Source organism: Loxodonta africana, chromosome 2 (assembly GCF_030014295.1).
Source record: "Loxodonta africana isolate mLoxAfr1 chromosome 2, mLoxAfr1.hap2, whole genome shotgun sequence".
In the NCBI taxonomy this organism is placed as follows: domain Eukaryota; kingdom Metazoa; phylum Chordata; class Mammalia; order Proboscidea; family Elephantidae; genus Loxodonta; species Loxodonta africana.
The window spans coordinates 229,338,541-229,353,248 of NC_087343.1; the positions used below are offsets into that span (position 1 = coordinate 229,338,541).

General features: G+C 50.5%; 1 protein-coding gene across 7 annotated transcripts in view; it reads left to right on the forward strand.

Moving 5' to 3' along the window:
- Nucleotides 1–14,708, forward strand: part of PRMT2 (protein arginine methyltransferase 2) — a 54,183-nt gene that overhangs the window by 25,277 nt on the left and 14,198 nt on the right. For all 7 annotated transcript variants that reach the window (XM_064279619.1, XM_064279625.1, XM_064279620.1 and 4 more), the window contains 4 exons: nucleotides 846–1,028; nucleotides 4,963–5,124; nucleotides 6,217–6,381; nucleotides 14,272–14,447. In XM_064279619.1, the coding sequence (XP_064135689.1) occupies nucleotides 846–1,028; nucleotides 4,963–5,124; nucleotides 6,217–6,381; nucleotides 14,272–14,447 (686 nt within the window). The remainder of the gene's footprint in view (nucleotides 1–845; nucleotides 1,029–4,962; nucleotides 5,125–6,216; nucleotides 6,382–14,271; nucleotides 14,448–14,708) is intronic.

The following is a 14,708-nucleotide window of genomic DNA, read 5'->3' on the forward strand; positions in this document are numbered from 1 at the left end:
CAGCTTCCAACTCTCTCTATCCTCCCATCCCCCCTCCAGACAGGAGATGCCAACACAGTCTCAAGTGACCCCTTGATATAATTAGCTCACTCTTCATCAGCATCTCTCACCTACCCACTCTCCGGTCCCTTTCATGTCTGATGAGTTGTCTTCGGGAATGGTTCCTGTCCTGTGCCAACAGAAGGTTTGGGGACCATGACCGCCGGGATTCCTCCTCTAGTCTCAGTCAGACCATTAAGTATGGTCTTTTTATGCGAATTTGGGGTCTGCATCCCACTGATCTCCTCCTCCCTCAGGGGTTCTCTGTTGCTTTGATGTTCTTTTTCTTGGTGTAGAGGACTCCAACTGATTTTTGTATGTTTATCTTGTATCCCGATACTCTGCTGAACTCTTCTATTAGTTTCAGTAGTTTTCTGGAGAATTCCTTAGCGTTTTCTGTGTATAAGATCATGTCATCTGCAAATAGAGATACTTTGACTTCTTCCTTGCCAATCTGGATGCCCTTTATTTCTTTATCTAGGACTTCCAGCACAATGTTGTGTAAGAGTAGTGATAAAGGGCATCCTTGTCTGGTTCTGGATCTCAGTGGGAATGCTTTCAGAATCTCTCCATTTAGGGTGATGTTGGCTGTTGGCTTTGTATAAAGGCCCTTTATTATGTTGAGGAATTTTCCTTCTATTCCAATTTTGCTGAGAGTTTTTATCATGAATGAGTGTTGAACTTTCACTGACTACGTTTTGAAATTGCCATGATTTACCAGGATTTATCACCAAGCTGCAGTTGAAATATCAGTTAGTTTTGCTAGTAGGTTATTTCTTTCTTTTTTTTTCCTTTTCCTTTCCCAGCTCAGTTTTTTGAGAGGAGAAAAAATTCTTATCCTGAGACAAACTACTGCTGATTGGTGGTGGGGTGAGCGTGCAGGCTGCTGCGGTTATATACCAGCTAACCATGTTGGGAAACACCTGGAGGAGTATGATCCTGAAGACACATGGCAAGATGAAGAGTATTTTGGCAGCTATGGAACTCTGGTAATTGTTTTTCAAATTCCCTGTTTAGCTTGCCAGGTGGTGGTTTCTTCTCTCTGGTTGTCTGTTCGAACTTTAAGAAAATAATCTCTGAGCTTCCTCTCCTCATTGATTAGAGCAGAGGTTGGCAGCCATTTCTGTAAATATCTTCAGTGTAGTGGGTCATACAGCTCCTGTGTTGTCTACCTAACTCTGTCAGCATAGCCCAAAAGCAGCCATGGACAACACAGAAGCAAATGAGCATGGCTGTGTTCCAATAAAACTTTATTTATGGATACTAAATTTGAATGTCTTATAATTTTCATGTATCACAAAATATTATTCTTTGAGTTTTTTTAGCCATTTAAAAATGTGAATACCTTTCTTAGCTTGCAGAGCCATACAGAATTAGGTAGAGGGCTGGATTTGGCCCACAGGCTGTAGTCTGCTGATGAGTAGTTTAGAGGTGCTGTGTCCTGGTAGTAGTAGCGTCAGAACCTGTGTGACTTCGGGGGAATAATGAGAATCAAGATCAGCCCAGCGGTCATTCCTATGAGGTGGAAGTCAGACAGCCTCCAGCCTTTTTACTGGTTCTTACACCAGCCATCCTTCCCACGGCACTCTCAGCTTCTCTGTGGTTTTGATAATCTGTTGCATTGGCCACATGGAACTCACAGACCATACTTACAGGTAAGTGGTTTATTAAGGAAGTAACAGGGTACAACTTGGGATCACAATCAGCAGGCTACAATTCAGGATCAGGAAGCATGCAGGCAAAGTCCAGAAGACTCCCCGGAAGTGGAAAGCACATCCCTCCCTTCTTCAATGTAAGACAGCTGTCTCAGCTCCTCTCAGCTGTGCAAGCGAGTAGGCCCTTCTCTCTGCCGTGCATGCTCCCTCTCAGCTGTGCAGGCCTCCTCCGGGCCCCCTCAGGACAGGCCTCCTCCGGGCCCCCTCAGGACAGGCCTCCTCTCGGCCCCCTCAGGACAGGCCTCCTCCGGGCCCCCTCAGGACAGGCCTCCTCTCGGCCCCCTCAGGACAGGCCTCCTCTCGGCCCCCTCAGGACAGGCCTCCTCCGGGCCCCCTCAGGACAGGCCTCCTCTCGGCCCCCTCAGGACAGGCCTCCTCTCGGCCCCCTCAGGGCAGGCCTCCTCCGGGCCCCCTCAGGACAGGCCTCCTCTCGGCCCCCTCAGGACAGGCCTCCTCCGGGCCCCCTCAGGACAGGCCTCCTCCGGGCCCCCTCAGGACAGGCCTCCTCTCGGCCCCCTCAGGACGGGCCTCCTCCGGGCCCCCTCAGGACGGGCCTCCTCCCGGCCCCCTCAGGACGGGCCTCCTCCCGGCCCCCTCAGGACGGGCCTCCTCCCGGCCCCCTCAGGACGGGCCTCCTCCCGGCCCCCTCAGGACGGGCCTCCTCCCGGCCCCCTCAGGACGGGCCTCCTCTCGGCCCCCTCAGGACGGGCCTCCTCTCGGCCCCCTCAGGACGGGCCTCCTCCGGGCCCCCTCAGGACGGGCCTCCTCCGGGCCCCCTCAGGACGGGCCTCCTCTCGGCCCCCTCAGGACGGGCCTCCTCCGGGCCCCCTCAGGACGGGCCTCCTCCGGGCCCCCTCAGGACGGGCCTCCTCTCGGCCCCCTCAGGACGGGCCTCCTCTCGGCCCCCTCAGGACGGGCCTCCTCCCCGCTCCCTCAGGACAGGCTTCCTCTCAGGACCGGCTCCTCTTGGCACCATGAGGACAGACCTCCGCTTGGCATGCTGAGCACAGGCCTCTCTGCTTTCGGCCTCCCTGCCCTTGGCCTCTCCATTGTTAACTGATCCAGCTCATAGCCAGTGGTGCAGTTGTGTTCAGCTCTCTTCACTGCACTTCTAGCAGCAGGTTTTTGCTGTCACCACCAGCTCTGCTGCAGGATCCCTTCTGGGCCTGTCACCGCTGACTCTGCTGCAGGGCCCTTTCCGGCCTGCTCGTCTTCAATGTTACAGCCCTTGACCTGTGTTACAGCTCTTTTAGGAGGTTCCTTGCTTCCTCTCTCTTTTTGCCTTTTCTGTTTTCCTGCTTCTTTCTTTCTTCTTCTGCCTGCCAGCCTCTATAGGGCTAGCTGCATATAAGAAAACTCCTCATCAGTTTGAAGGCTTAGCCCTCCTACCAGGGCCACAAACTAACCAGTCCTCTCTCTGTCCCTTTTAGTAGCCCACAGATGCTTCATTTGCATGGTAGGCGATAGCCACTAAACGTGCACTTTCACACAAAGACCATAAGCTATACTTGGCACTAGTCTGCTAAGAAGCTGAGCTTGCCGGCGGGGCGGGACCAGGGGCTCATCTTCGGGGGGCAGGAGAGAGTCCTTGTCGCAGGCCAGCAGCTCGGGTTCAAGGGGACGAGACCCACACCGTAGGGACAGCTTTGGCTTTAATGCTTCCTGCATCACGGGGGCCAGAGTGTCTGGTGACTGTTTCATGGGTAGAGCTTCCAAGGTCCCTGCAAGGGACATGCCCAGTTTCAAGATTCCTCCCACTCAGGGAAGCCCAAAGTCACGGCATCCCCGCCGAGCACTTACAGTACCCTGCCCAGACACAGCCTCCAGTCAGGGTTCATTTTGGCGTAAGCAGCATTGCTGAGCTACACGGTTAACAAGCCATCTTTATAAGGTCTCCAGAGGAACAGAGGCAGGAGACCGGCGTAGGGTTGGGTTCTTGTGCAGGAGGGGAAAGGTCGGGTTAACCTCCTGTGCACAGTTCTGTAATGGTGGTGTTCTGGTCCTCAGATTTTCTCCTAAACTTTGTAGTACCCCTGCCTTTTAAAATCTAATTCTGTACGTAATGTTACCATCTTGTCTTCAGGTACTTATTTTACTAAATTTATGCCTTTTTGAATTTATGCTGTAGTACTGAAAGGGAAATATTTTCTTTCCTTTTGGTTGGCATAGACTTCTTCCTCTGCATCCTGTTCACCTCCCTTTCCTCATGCTGCCTGCCCCCATCCACCCTTTATTTTTCATTCTACAATGTGTGTGTGAGGGCTACGTGAAAGCTCTTCCTGACCTCCTGTTTGTGCTGACGCAGCCTAGGTGGCCTGTCCTTGGCTACATTATTTCCTGGGTCTGTCTTCCCCTCCAAGTGATACAGTTGTCAGCTGGGGTTTCTACAGTTTGAAAGCGCTGGGGGGCGGGAATGAAAGATAGGAAGTGGGGTGGGGGGGATGGGGAATGGGACTGCAGGAGGCACTACTGTGGCTGTGTGGCCTTGTCTGCAGACAAGGGCTCTGACCACCCTTCTGTGGCTTTCTTAACTGTCTTGGGTGAGCCTTTCTTTGAGTCCCTCTACTGGGGGATTGGAGTGATTCCAGGGGGTATGTCCATGGCTTTTGGGGTGTCCTCCCTGAGAGTTGGCCAGAGTTGTGTTCCTACTTGGTGTCATCTCCCTCCCCTGGGCTGTAGTTTCTGCACTCCCTGAGTGAACAAGGGGGAAATCTATGTGTGAAATATGACTTTTGGGCCCCTTTGCCAGGCGGGGAGATTGCAGCCTTTGCTAAGGGCCCCTGTGAGCGCCCTCTGGTGGTCTCTCTTGGTGGATACTTGACCAGGTGGTGTCTCGGGTTGGGAATGTGGGGATTCCTGCTGTATTGGGTGGGATTGGTGGTGCTCCAAGGCTGACATTCACACCTCCGTCCCGAGTGGTCCACAACTGCTTCTCCACCTGCCTGGCTCTTGGGAGAAGACATAGGGAGAAGCTATAGGGAGCACCATGCTGAGCCGAGAGGATTCCGGAAACTTCTGCTTCACTCCTTTGTTGGCCACTTATATGCTGGTGTATTTTTGCTTTTTTAAACCTATTTGTTCCTCATATTTTTGCGTATGGAGTGGTAGGGTTAAAAGATACTCATCCTGGCTCTAATCCTCCATCTCAAACCAGAACTCCATGTGTGTTAGGCTAATGGCAGTGATTCTACATGTGTATTTCCTCTAGAAACTTCACTTGGAAATGTTGGCAGACCAGCCACGAACAACTAAATACCACAACGTTATCCTGCAGAATAAAGATTCCCTGAAAGATAAAGTGATTTTGGATGTTGGCTGTGGAACGGGGATCATCAGCCTCTTCTGTGCGCATCATGCTCAACCCAGAGCTGTGAGTAGAAAATGCTGGTCCTCCGGCCTGTTCGTGCCAAGGTGGGCCGGTGAGAACGGTCCCTGCTGGGAACCTCACTGTTTGATTGCCTGCTCAGGCGGCTGTCTCTGTGAAGTGACCCTGTGTTCAGGGACTTGGGCAGTAGCTCCCAGCCAGGGGCCGAGCCTTGTGAGGCTGCGATGTTGCCGTAATGAGGCCCAAACAGTGATTGTTTTTAAATGGAATGGAATAGGGCAGGATAAGAAATGCCAGAGGGAAGTACGTGTTGTGGGGTATTTTTGTGAAATGTTTGTTTAGTTGGATGTAGAGATAAGTGGTCCCACGTCAAGCTAGGCTGCAGTGTGCAGATCACCATCGGGGGTGTGATGCACCCTTTGGTCAGGGTCTGAGACCTTGCCTTGCTCAGGCATAGCCCACCTCATGGGCAACGTGGAAGACCCTCACTCACCATGAAACGCGGCCCTCTGCCCTTAAGGCCTGTCTGTCTGTGCTGTTGGATTGTGCCTTGTGACAGCTGGCACAGATGAGTGATGATCCTGTTTTATAGGACTCGCCTGACCCAGATTCTGCTGGAACTGGGACCTGGCCCTTGGCATCCTCCACCAGGCTGTCCTCTGAGAACTTATATTTGAAATTGCCTGACGCAGTCACTGGACACAGAGACAGATTCTGGCTGTGCTGTTGGGCACCAAGAGCATCTAGGATCAGTTGTAGATTGGGCTTGGCTATGTGTGCACATGCCTGGCCACAAGTCTTCTTAGCCAGGAGGGCTTCCTAGAGTGGGCGGTCCTGGGTGGGGCAGGTGTGGAGGGAAGAGGAAGGATTAGAAGCAGCTATTCGATCCGGAAACAGAGCCCCTCCCTGATACTGTCAGGGTGTCCGGAGCAGCTGCATGACCAGTAGCTGTGTGCACGGCCTGCCACCACCCAAACCCTGTCTCCTTCTCTTGCTGCACTCAGTGGTTTTCTAAAGTTGATTCTACTCCAGCTGTCTCAGTCCACTCAGACCCAGGAGATGAGATGGCCGTCACGTGGAGTGGGGCCAGAAGCCTCTTCAGCACGCTTGACCAATGGACTTCTGTCCTGCCTGTAGGTGTATGCTGTGGAGGCTAGTGAGATGGCGCAGCACACAGGGCAGCTGGTGCTGCAGAACGGCTTCGCTGACACCATCACCGTGTTCCAGCAGAAGGTGGAGGATGTGGTACTTCCAGAGAAGGTGGACGTGTTGGTGTCCGAGTGGATGGGGACCTGCCTGCTGGTGAGAGGGGGTGGGGCTGGGTCAGGCAGTGTAATGTGATAGGGGAGGGGTTCCCAGGTCAGGTGGGGTCATGTGATGGGGGAGGAGTACCTGAGTCAGGTGGTGTCATGTGATGGGGGAGGAGTACCTGAGTCAGGTAGTGTCATGTGATGGGGGATGGAGTACCTAAGTCAGGTAGTGTCATGTGATAGGGAGAGGTGCCCTGGTAGGGTAATGGCATGTGGCGGGTGGGGGAGGGGTGCCTGAGTCCGGTAGTGTCATGTGACAGGGCGGAGGGAGGCACTGTGATGTGGGGACAGCTGTGGTGTAACAGGAGCCCACGGAGGAGGGTTGGATTTTACTCAGGTTTCCAAACACAGGCATGACCAGGTCAGTCCCGGGGATCTTCACATATCATTATTAATTTTAATTTTTTTCCTAAGTTAAGATGTGATTTCTTGTATGAACATTGTGTTCATTGTCTTGAGTTTTTGACTCATTAAAAAGATGCTTTTGTGACAGATTGAAATCAAAGTTAGTGTAACTTTCTCATGAGTGGTTTATGTAAGATATGTTGTCTTTGGACACCTGCAAGTATCATGCAAGTATCATGATCAAGTGTTAATACACATGACTCTTGAATATACGCAGAGTCTCCCTTTTTTCCTTAGCCTGAGATTCTTCTCTCCTCAGAGACCGTGTCTCCTGCTGTACTGAGAAAACCATGGTTAGCGCTACTTGGGGGATCCCGTTGTACGGCCTGGCCTTTCACAGGCTATTCTCTTCTCGAGTCTTCTTGCTGCACGTGAATAGAAGGGAACGATTTCCTGGTTACGCCTGTGATCAGTCAGGGTTGCTGTAGCAAATCCTGCCAACTACGCCATTGTACAGACCAGTCCAGGGAGACTACGATTGCCCACTTCGGATGCCGGACTGTGTGGTGAATAACAAATCCCACTCCATACGCCAGTGCATCCTAAGGAAATCTCAGCTTCCTACCCTATTCAGTTCAGACTTCAGCTGCCCATGCAGCCCTTCTTTCTCACATCCCCATTCGCCCAGGGCTAGGTCAGTGGATACCAGTCACAGGCTCAGGAGTCCACATGACCCCTTCCCCCCACTTCAGACTAACCCGTTGCCGTCGAGTCGGTTCCGACTCATAACGACCCTATGCAGAACAGAACGAAACACTGCCCAGTCCTGCGCCATCCTTACAATCGTTGTTATGCTTGAGCTCATTGTTGCAGCCATTGTTGAGCTCATTGTTGCAGTCCACCGCGTTGAGGGTCTTCCTCTTTTCCGCTGACCCTGTACTCTCCCAAGCATGATGTCCTTCTCCAGGGACTGATCCCTCCTGACAACACGTCCAAAGTATGTAAGACGCAGTCTCGCCATCCTTGCCTCTAAGGAGCATTCTGGCCGCACTTCCTCCAAGACAGATTTGTTCGTTCTTTTGGCAATCCATGGTATATTCAATATTCTTCGCCAACACTACAATTCAAAGGCGTCAGCTCTTCTTCAGTCTTCCTTATTCATTGTCCAGCTTTCACATGCATATGATGTGATTAAAAATACCATGGCTTGGGTCAAGCGCACCTTAGTCTTCAGGGTGACATCTTTGCTCTTCGACACTTTGAAGAGGTCCTTTGCAGCGGATTTGCCCAATGCAATGCATCTTTTGATTTCTTGACTGCTGCTTGCGTGGCGGTTGATTGTGGATCCAAGTAAAATGAAATCCTTGACAACTTCAGTCTTTTCTCCGTTTATCGTGATGTTGCTCCAGTTGTGAGGATTTTTGTTTTCTTTATGTTGAGGTGTAATCCATACTGAAGGCTGTGGTCTTTGACCTTCATTAGTAAGTGCTTCAAGTCCTCTTCACTTTCAGCAAGCAAGGTTGTGTCATCTGCATAACGCAGGTTGTTAATGAGTCTTCCTCCAATCTTGATGCCCTGTTCTTCTTCATATAGTCCAGCTTCTGGTAATATCTGTTCAGCATACAGATTAAATAGGTATGGTGAAAGAATACAACCCTGATGCACACCTTTCCTGACTTCAAACCAGTCAGTATCCCCTTGTTCTGTCCGAACAACTGCCTCTTGATCTATGTAAAGGTTCCTCATGAGCACAATTCAGTGTTCTGGAATTCCCATTCTTCGCAGTGTTATCCATAGTTTGTTATGATCCACACAGTTGAATGCCTTTGCATAGTCAATAAAACACAGGTAAGCATCCTTCTGGTACCCTCTGCTTTCAGCCAGGATCCATCTGACATTAGCAATGATATCCCTGGTTCCACATCCTCTTCTGAATCCAGCCTGAATTTCTGGCAGTTCCCTATTGATATACTGCTGCAGCCGTTTTTGAATGATCTTCAGCAAAATTTTGCTTGTGTGTGATATTAATGATATTGTTCTATAATTTCCACATTCTGTTGTATCACCTAGACTAGCCAGCCCCAAATTTGGGGTTTTCCTCTACCCTCTCAGAGTACCAACCACAAACCCAGGAGTCCACATGACTCGCTCCACTTTCAGACTAGCCAGCCCCTACTACTCCTTTGGGTCCTGTATTTCATCAGAATGACTCACAGTGCTCATGGGAGATACCATGCCCATGATAACAAAAAGAGATACAGAGATGCATAGGGCAGGGTTCAGGAGGGGTCCCAGTGTGGAACTTCCATGTCCCAAGGGAACACACTGCCCTCCCCAGAGCAGATGTTCCATCTTACTAACCAGAAAGTTTCATCTGAGCCTCAGGACTCAGAACTTTTATTGCCCTTCCCATGTGGCCATGATAAATTACATCATGTTTATGACGCTTGGGTGGCATTTGGCCCCCAGGTGGGCCCTCTTGGTCTGGTCAGCCCCCATTCGTTAGCTTTAGGTATAGCCTGGCTCTCAGGAACAAAAGACCAAATTGCTTTCTGTACCCTACAGTCCCCCTGATTGGGACATTCAACTTATCCTGTCTAAGTATCTCGTGTTCATAACACTTGAATCAAGCAGCTCAGATGTGAGTGAGTGCTGATGGGAACCCAGGTGGGCCTGGTGCTTCAGCAGATGCTGCTAGCCCACCCTTTTCTCCTGAGGCTGACTCTGGGTTTAGCATCTTGGGACATGAGGTTTTAGAGTGAATCATCCTTATCTGAAATTTAGTTTCCTGTGTAAAAACTCAGAAAATAACATCTGGGTGAGGGTGAGAGGACTATGACAGATGCTCCCAGCTGGAGAACCTATTTAAATAGGAAGAAATAGCTGTTGAGTGTTGCCCCAGCTTTTTACAGATTGTAAAGAAGGAGGGAGATGATGGCAAAAGACGTTCAGCCCTGCTGAAATGACCTTGTCTGAAGATCAAGTGTGAATAGGCTCTGGGTTCATGAGGGAACCCTGGTGGCGCAGTGGTTAAAAGCTCGGCTGCTAACCAAAAGGCTGGCAGATCAAACCCACCAGCCGCTCCTTGGAAACCCTATGGGGCAGTTCTGCTCTGTCCTGTAGGGTCGCTATAAGTCGGAATGGACTTGATGGCAATGGGGATGGGTTCATGAGATGATGTGCCGGGAGAGAGGGCCCACACCGTCTGTCTTAGTCTCCTAGGGCTACTGTTAGAGAAATAACACAAGTGGGTGGCTTTAATGAACAGAAATTTATTTTCTCACAGTCCAGGAGGCTAGAAGTCTGACTTCAGGGCACTGGCTCAAGGTGAAGGCTTACTCTGTCCGCTCTGGGGGAAAATCCTTGTCTCAGCGTCTCTAGGGTTCTTCCTGGCATTCCCTGGCAATATCCATGTGGCATCCGTCTTTCCTCCATTTGTGCTTATTTGCTTTTGTGCCTAATCTGCTTTTTTTTTTTTTTTAAATAATTTTTATTGTGCTTTAAGTGAAAGTTTACAAATCAAGTCAGTCTGTCACATATAAACTTATATACACCTTACTACATACTCCCACTTACTCTCCCCCTAATGAGTCAGCCCGGTCCCTCCTTCCAGTCTCTCCTTTCTTGACTGTTTTGCCAGTTTCTAACCCCCTCTACCTGTCCATCTCCCCTCCAGACAGGAGATGCCAGCACAGTCTCAAGTGCCCACCTGATGCAAGTTGATCTGGTCTTTTTATATCTCAGAAATGGTTAGGTTTAAGAAGCCTATACTGATGTGGACTCATTAACATAGCAAAGGACCCCCTGTTCCCAAATGGGATTAACGTCCGCAGATGAAAGGGTCAGGGTTTACAACACGTCTTTTGGGGGGGTCATAATTTAGTCTATTACAGCATCACCCACAAAGGACGATGTTCTAAAATAACTTTGTCCTAAACACTGTTGTCCGTTTAGTAAGCACCCAGGTGCGCCACATTTGGGAGAGCCCGGATGGGTCAAGGGCGGGTGGACCATGAGGCATAAGACAGGGAGTGTCAGCAGCCCCAGGTTCACTGAGCGGCTGTGCCGTGTTCCAGGACTGGCAGGAGACTGGAACAGCTAGACCAGTGAGCTCCAGGGAGTCAGATTTATCAAGGGCTGGGGCTTTGCAGCTGAGTGGGATAGAGGATAAGATGGCATGGAGGGAGCACACTGCTGGGCCATGGTTGTCCCGGCAGGCAGGGGCGTGTGGAGAAGGTAGAGGATGGTGCCACAGTATAGACCCTGCCTTTGTGTCCTGGGGCTGCCGTGAACAAAGTACCACAGACTGGGTGGCTTATAAGAATAGAAACTTACTCTCTCACAGTTCTGGAGGCCACAAGCCCAAGATCAAGGTTTTGGCAGGGCCATACAGGCTCTAGTGGAGAATCCTTTCTTGCCTTTTCTGGCTTCTGGTGGCTCCAGGTGTCCCTTGGCTTGTGGGAACATCACTCCAGACTCTGCCCACGTCTTCCTGTGGCCATCTCCCCTGTGTGCTCTGCTTTCTCCTCTTACAAGGTCACCAGGATTAGGGCCTTCCTAATGCAGTATGACTTCATCTGGACTTGGTTACATCTGCAAAAGCTCTGTTTTCAAATAAGGTCACATTCACAGGTACTGGGGGTTAGGACTTTAACATGTCTTTTTAGGGGAGACAGTTCAACCCACAACAGACTCTCTTCCTTTTTTTTTTTTTCCAATAAAGAAAGCTGTTCAGAATCCCAAATAAGACATCTGTAAGGTGTCTGTGTGGTGCAAACGTTTGCACTCAACTACTAACCTGAAGGTTGGTGGTTTGAACCCACCCAGGGGCTCTGCAGAAGAAAGGCCTGGCAATCTGCTCTGTAAAGATAAAAAAACAAAACCCAGTGCTGTCGAATCGATTCCGACTCATAGCGACCCTATAGGACAGAGTGGAACTGCCCCATAGAGTTTCCAAGGAGCTCCTGTCGGATTCGAACTGCCGACACTTTGGTTAGCAACCATAGCACTTAAAAGATTACAGCCAAGAAAACCCTGTGGAGCAGTTCTACTCGGTAACACGTGGGGTCACCATGAGTCGGAGCCAGCTCGACGGCAACAAACAAGTGAGGATGGAAGGATGGCACTGGTGTGAGATATTTAAGAGAAAAACTCGAGGACAAATTTCCTTCTCTGCTGGAGATTCTCAACAGTGTGAAAGCATTCAGTGACGTCTCCTGTCTCACCAGGGCTCTTCCTTAAACCCCTGTCTCTGTCCAGTTACAGCCCTATTTTTCTCATGGCCTTTGTCGCAGAACTCCGGGAAACAGCTGACTGTACCCAGTGTCCTCACTTGCTCCCCTCCATCCTCTCTGGAACCCATCCCAGTTCAGTTTTATTCCCCTAACTCCTAAGCTACTTCTGTCAAGGCCATAACCACCAGTCTCCGTCGCTGATTCTGATGTTCTGTTTTCAGCCTTTATCTCACCCCACCTCTTAGCAGCCTCTGAGCATGCCCTTTTTCTTTTTTTTAATTATTGTACTTTAAAGGTTGACAGAACAAACTAGCTTCTCATTAAACAGTTAGTACACATATTGTTTTGTGACATTGATTACCAACCCCACGACATGTCAACACCCTGCCTTCTCAACCTGAGTTCCCCGTTACCAGCTTTCCTGTCCCCTCCTGCCTTCTCATCCTCGCTTCTGGCCTGGTGTGCCCCTTTGGTCTTGTTTTGTTTTACGGGCCTGTCTAATCTTTGGCTGAAGGGCTTTTCCTTTCTTTTGCAGTCTCTTTCCACTTGTAATGGCATTTTTTATTTGCTATTTAACTTTCTAAGTAAAGAAAAATTGAGATTTTAAATTATTACCATAAATTTTACGTTCATCGTTCTATCATGCGATGCCAGTGTTAAACGCAAAGATAAGAACGTTTGTTAGCAGAATCACGGTCATCGTGCAGTTTATAGCTCGTAGCTCCTGCGTGCGCGTGAATTTCACTCTCACAAGAACAGTGGGAATGCTGCACAGAACTACTTCAGCTGTCTGCCTTCACTTGGTATACACGTTCTACCAACGCTCTCAACCAGGGCTCCCTGATGAGAGGGGAGGGACTGAAAGGAAAGCGGGCCGTGGGTGCCTGTCTTCCTTTTCTCTCCGTGTCCTTGTGGTCAGCATAAGGGCTGACTAATGCAGGGATGTCGCAGAGTAAGAAAGGACAAGATGGGGCAGTTGGGTGCGCTCAGCACACATGTCCTTGGCTTGTACACCCTCTGCCCCATCCAGTGGCACCTAACAGCACAGGCTCAAAGACGGAGTAACTGGGAATTTCAGAGTAGTGACAGTGAGCATTAAACAGGTACGGCTGGCCGGGTGTCTTGTTACCCAAGTCTTCAGTATAGGCACTGTCCCTTGGGGCTGTGTTGTTGGCCTGAGTTGGCAGTGTAGGAAGGACATGGCCGAGGGCATGGGGAGGGTAGGGCACGGTCTGGGCCAGAGCAGAGGGGGCTGGCCATGTCAGGAGAGCCCAGGTGTAGGGGCTGGGGGAGTTTTCCAGGAGGGGCCGGTCCATACAGGGCAGGGCAGGGCAGTGCAGACAGGCTGTCAGGGGCCTGCCTGTGAGGGTGCCTTGATGTGAGGATGCAGGGTAGGGTGGATGCCACTCATCACACTATTTCATGTGACTGTTCACTAAAAAACCCAGTGCCGTCGAGTTGATTCCAACTCATAGCGACCCTATAGGACAGAGTAGAACTGTCCCGTAAAGTTTTCAAGGAGCGCCTGGCAGATTCGAACTGCCGACCCTTTGGTTAGCAGCCGTAGCACTTAACCACTGTGCCACCAGGGTTTCCAGACTAGACACCGTCTAACCAAGTACCAGTGGTATCTCTCTTCCTCCTGGTCCGACAGTTCATAGCGTTAAGGAGTGATTTCACTCAGCTTAGCGGGTGTGAAAATTCTGCGAGATGAGAAGGCAGAGGGGACAAGAGCTGGCTGAATGGACGTGGGGCATAGAGGGTGGGAGGAGTGTGCTGTCACATTGTAGGGAGAGCAGCTAGGGTCACATAACAATGTATGTATAAGTTTTTGTAGGAGAAACTGACTTGAATTATAAACTTTGACTTAAGGCACGATTAAAAAAAAAAAGCATAAAAACAAACCAAAAAAAGGGTGTGAAAATTCTGAGAACACCCCAACCAAATAATTCCACTTATCAGTTAAAGTCCTACAGCAGCTAAAACGCAGGGGCTTTTTCGAAGCCCAGTAGTGACAGACCCCTAAGTGGCTGAGGTGGGACGAGCACATACATTTTCCTGACTGTTAGGGCAGCCCAGTTTTGATTATGGCAGCAAAAACTTGTGGGTATAAAATAGATTGTCTAAGGCACTCTTCCGCGTGGTGCTGGGCAGCGCTCACCTGGCTAGAGTGCTCTTGTGCTGAAATTCATGAGAGCCCTGGGCCAGGGGTCACGTTCAGACTGAACGGAGCGGGGAAAGCTCTCCCGAGGATCCACGGCCTCAGCTGTGGGGTGTTCTGTGTCTCTTCCCTCCTCATACAGTTTGAGTTCATGATTGAGTCCATCCTGTACGCCCGGGACATGTGGCTGAAGGAGGACGGGGTGATCTGGCCGACCACGGCCGCACTCCACCTCGTGCCCTGCAGTGCCGACAGGGATTACCACAGCAAAGTCCTCTTCTGGGACAACGCTTACGAGTTCAACCTCAGCGCACTGAAGTAAGTTGAATGGGTGAGTCAGGAACAAAAAGAGTTCCAGAGCTTTCTAGAACATTCCTGGGCCAGCGGGAATCGTTGTCTAGGTCTCTGCTCAGGTGGGTGGGCTCTGGACCCCTGGTGCCCTGGCAGGGAGGTGCAGGTGGTGTATAGACGGCCCGTGAGGGCGGAGTGATAGTTGTGGCTTTTTTGTGGAGGTGGTCCTCTGTGGGAAGTGTAATCGCTTTAGGAAAGTTGTTCCCAGCACACTTAGTGACCCGGAAT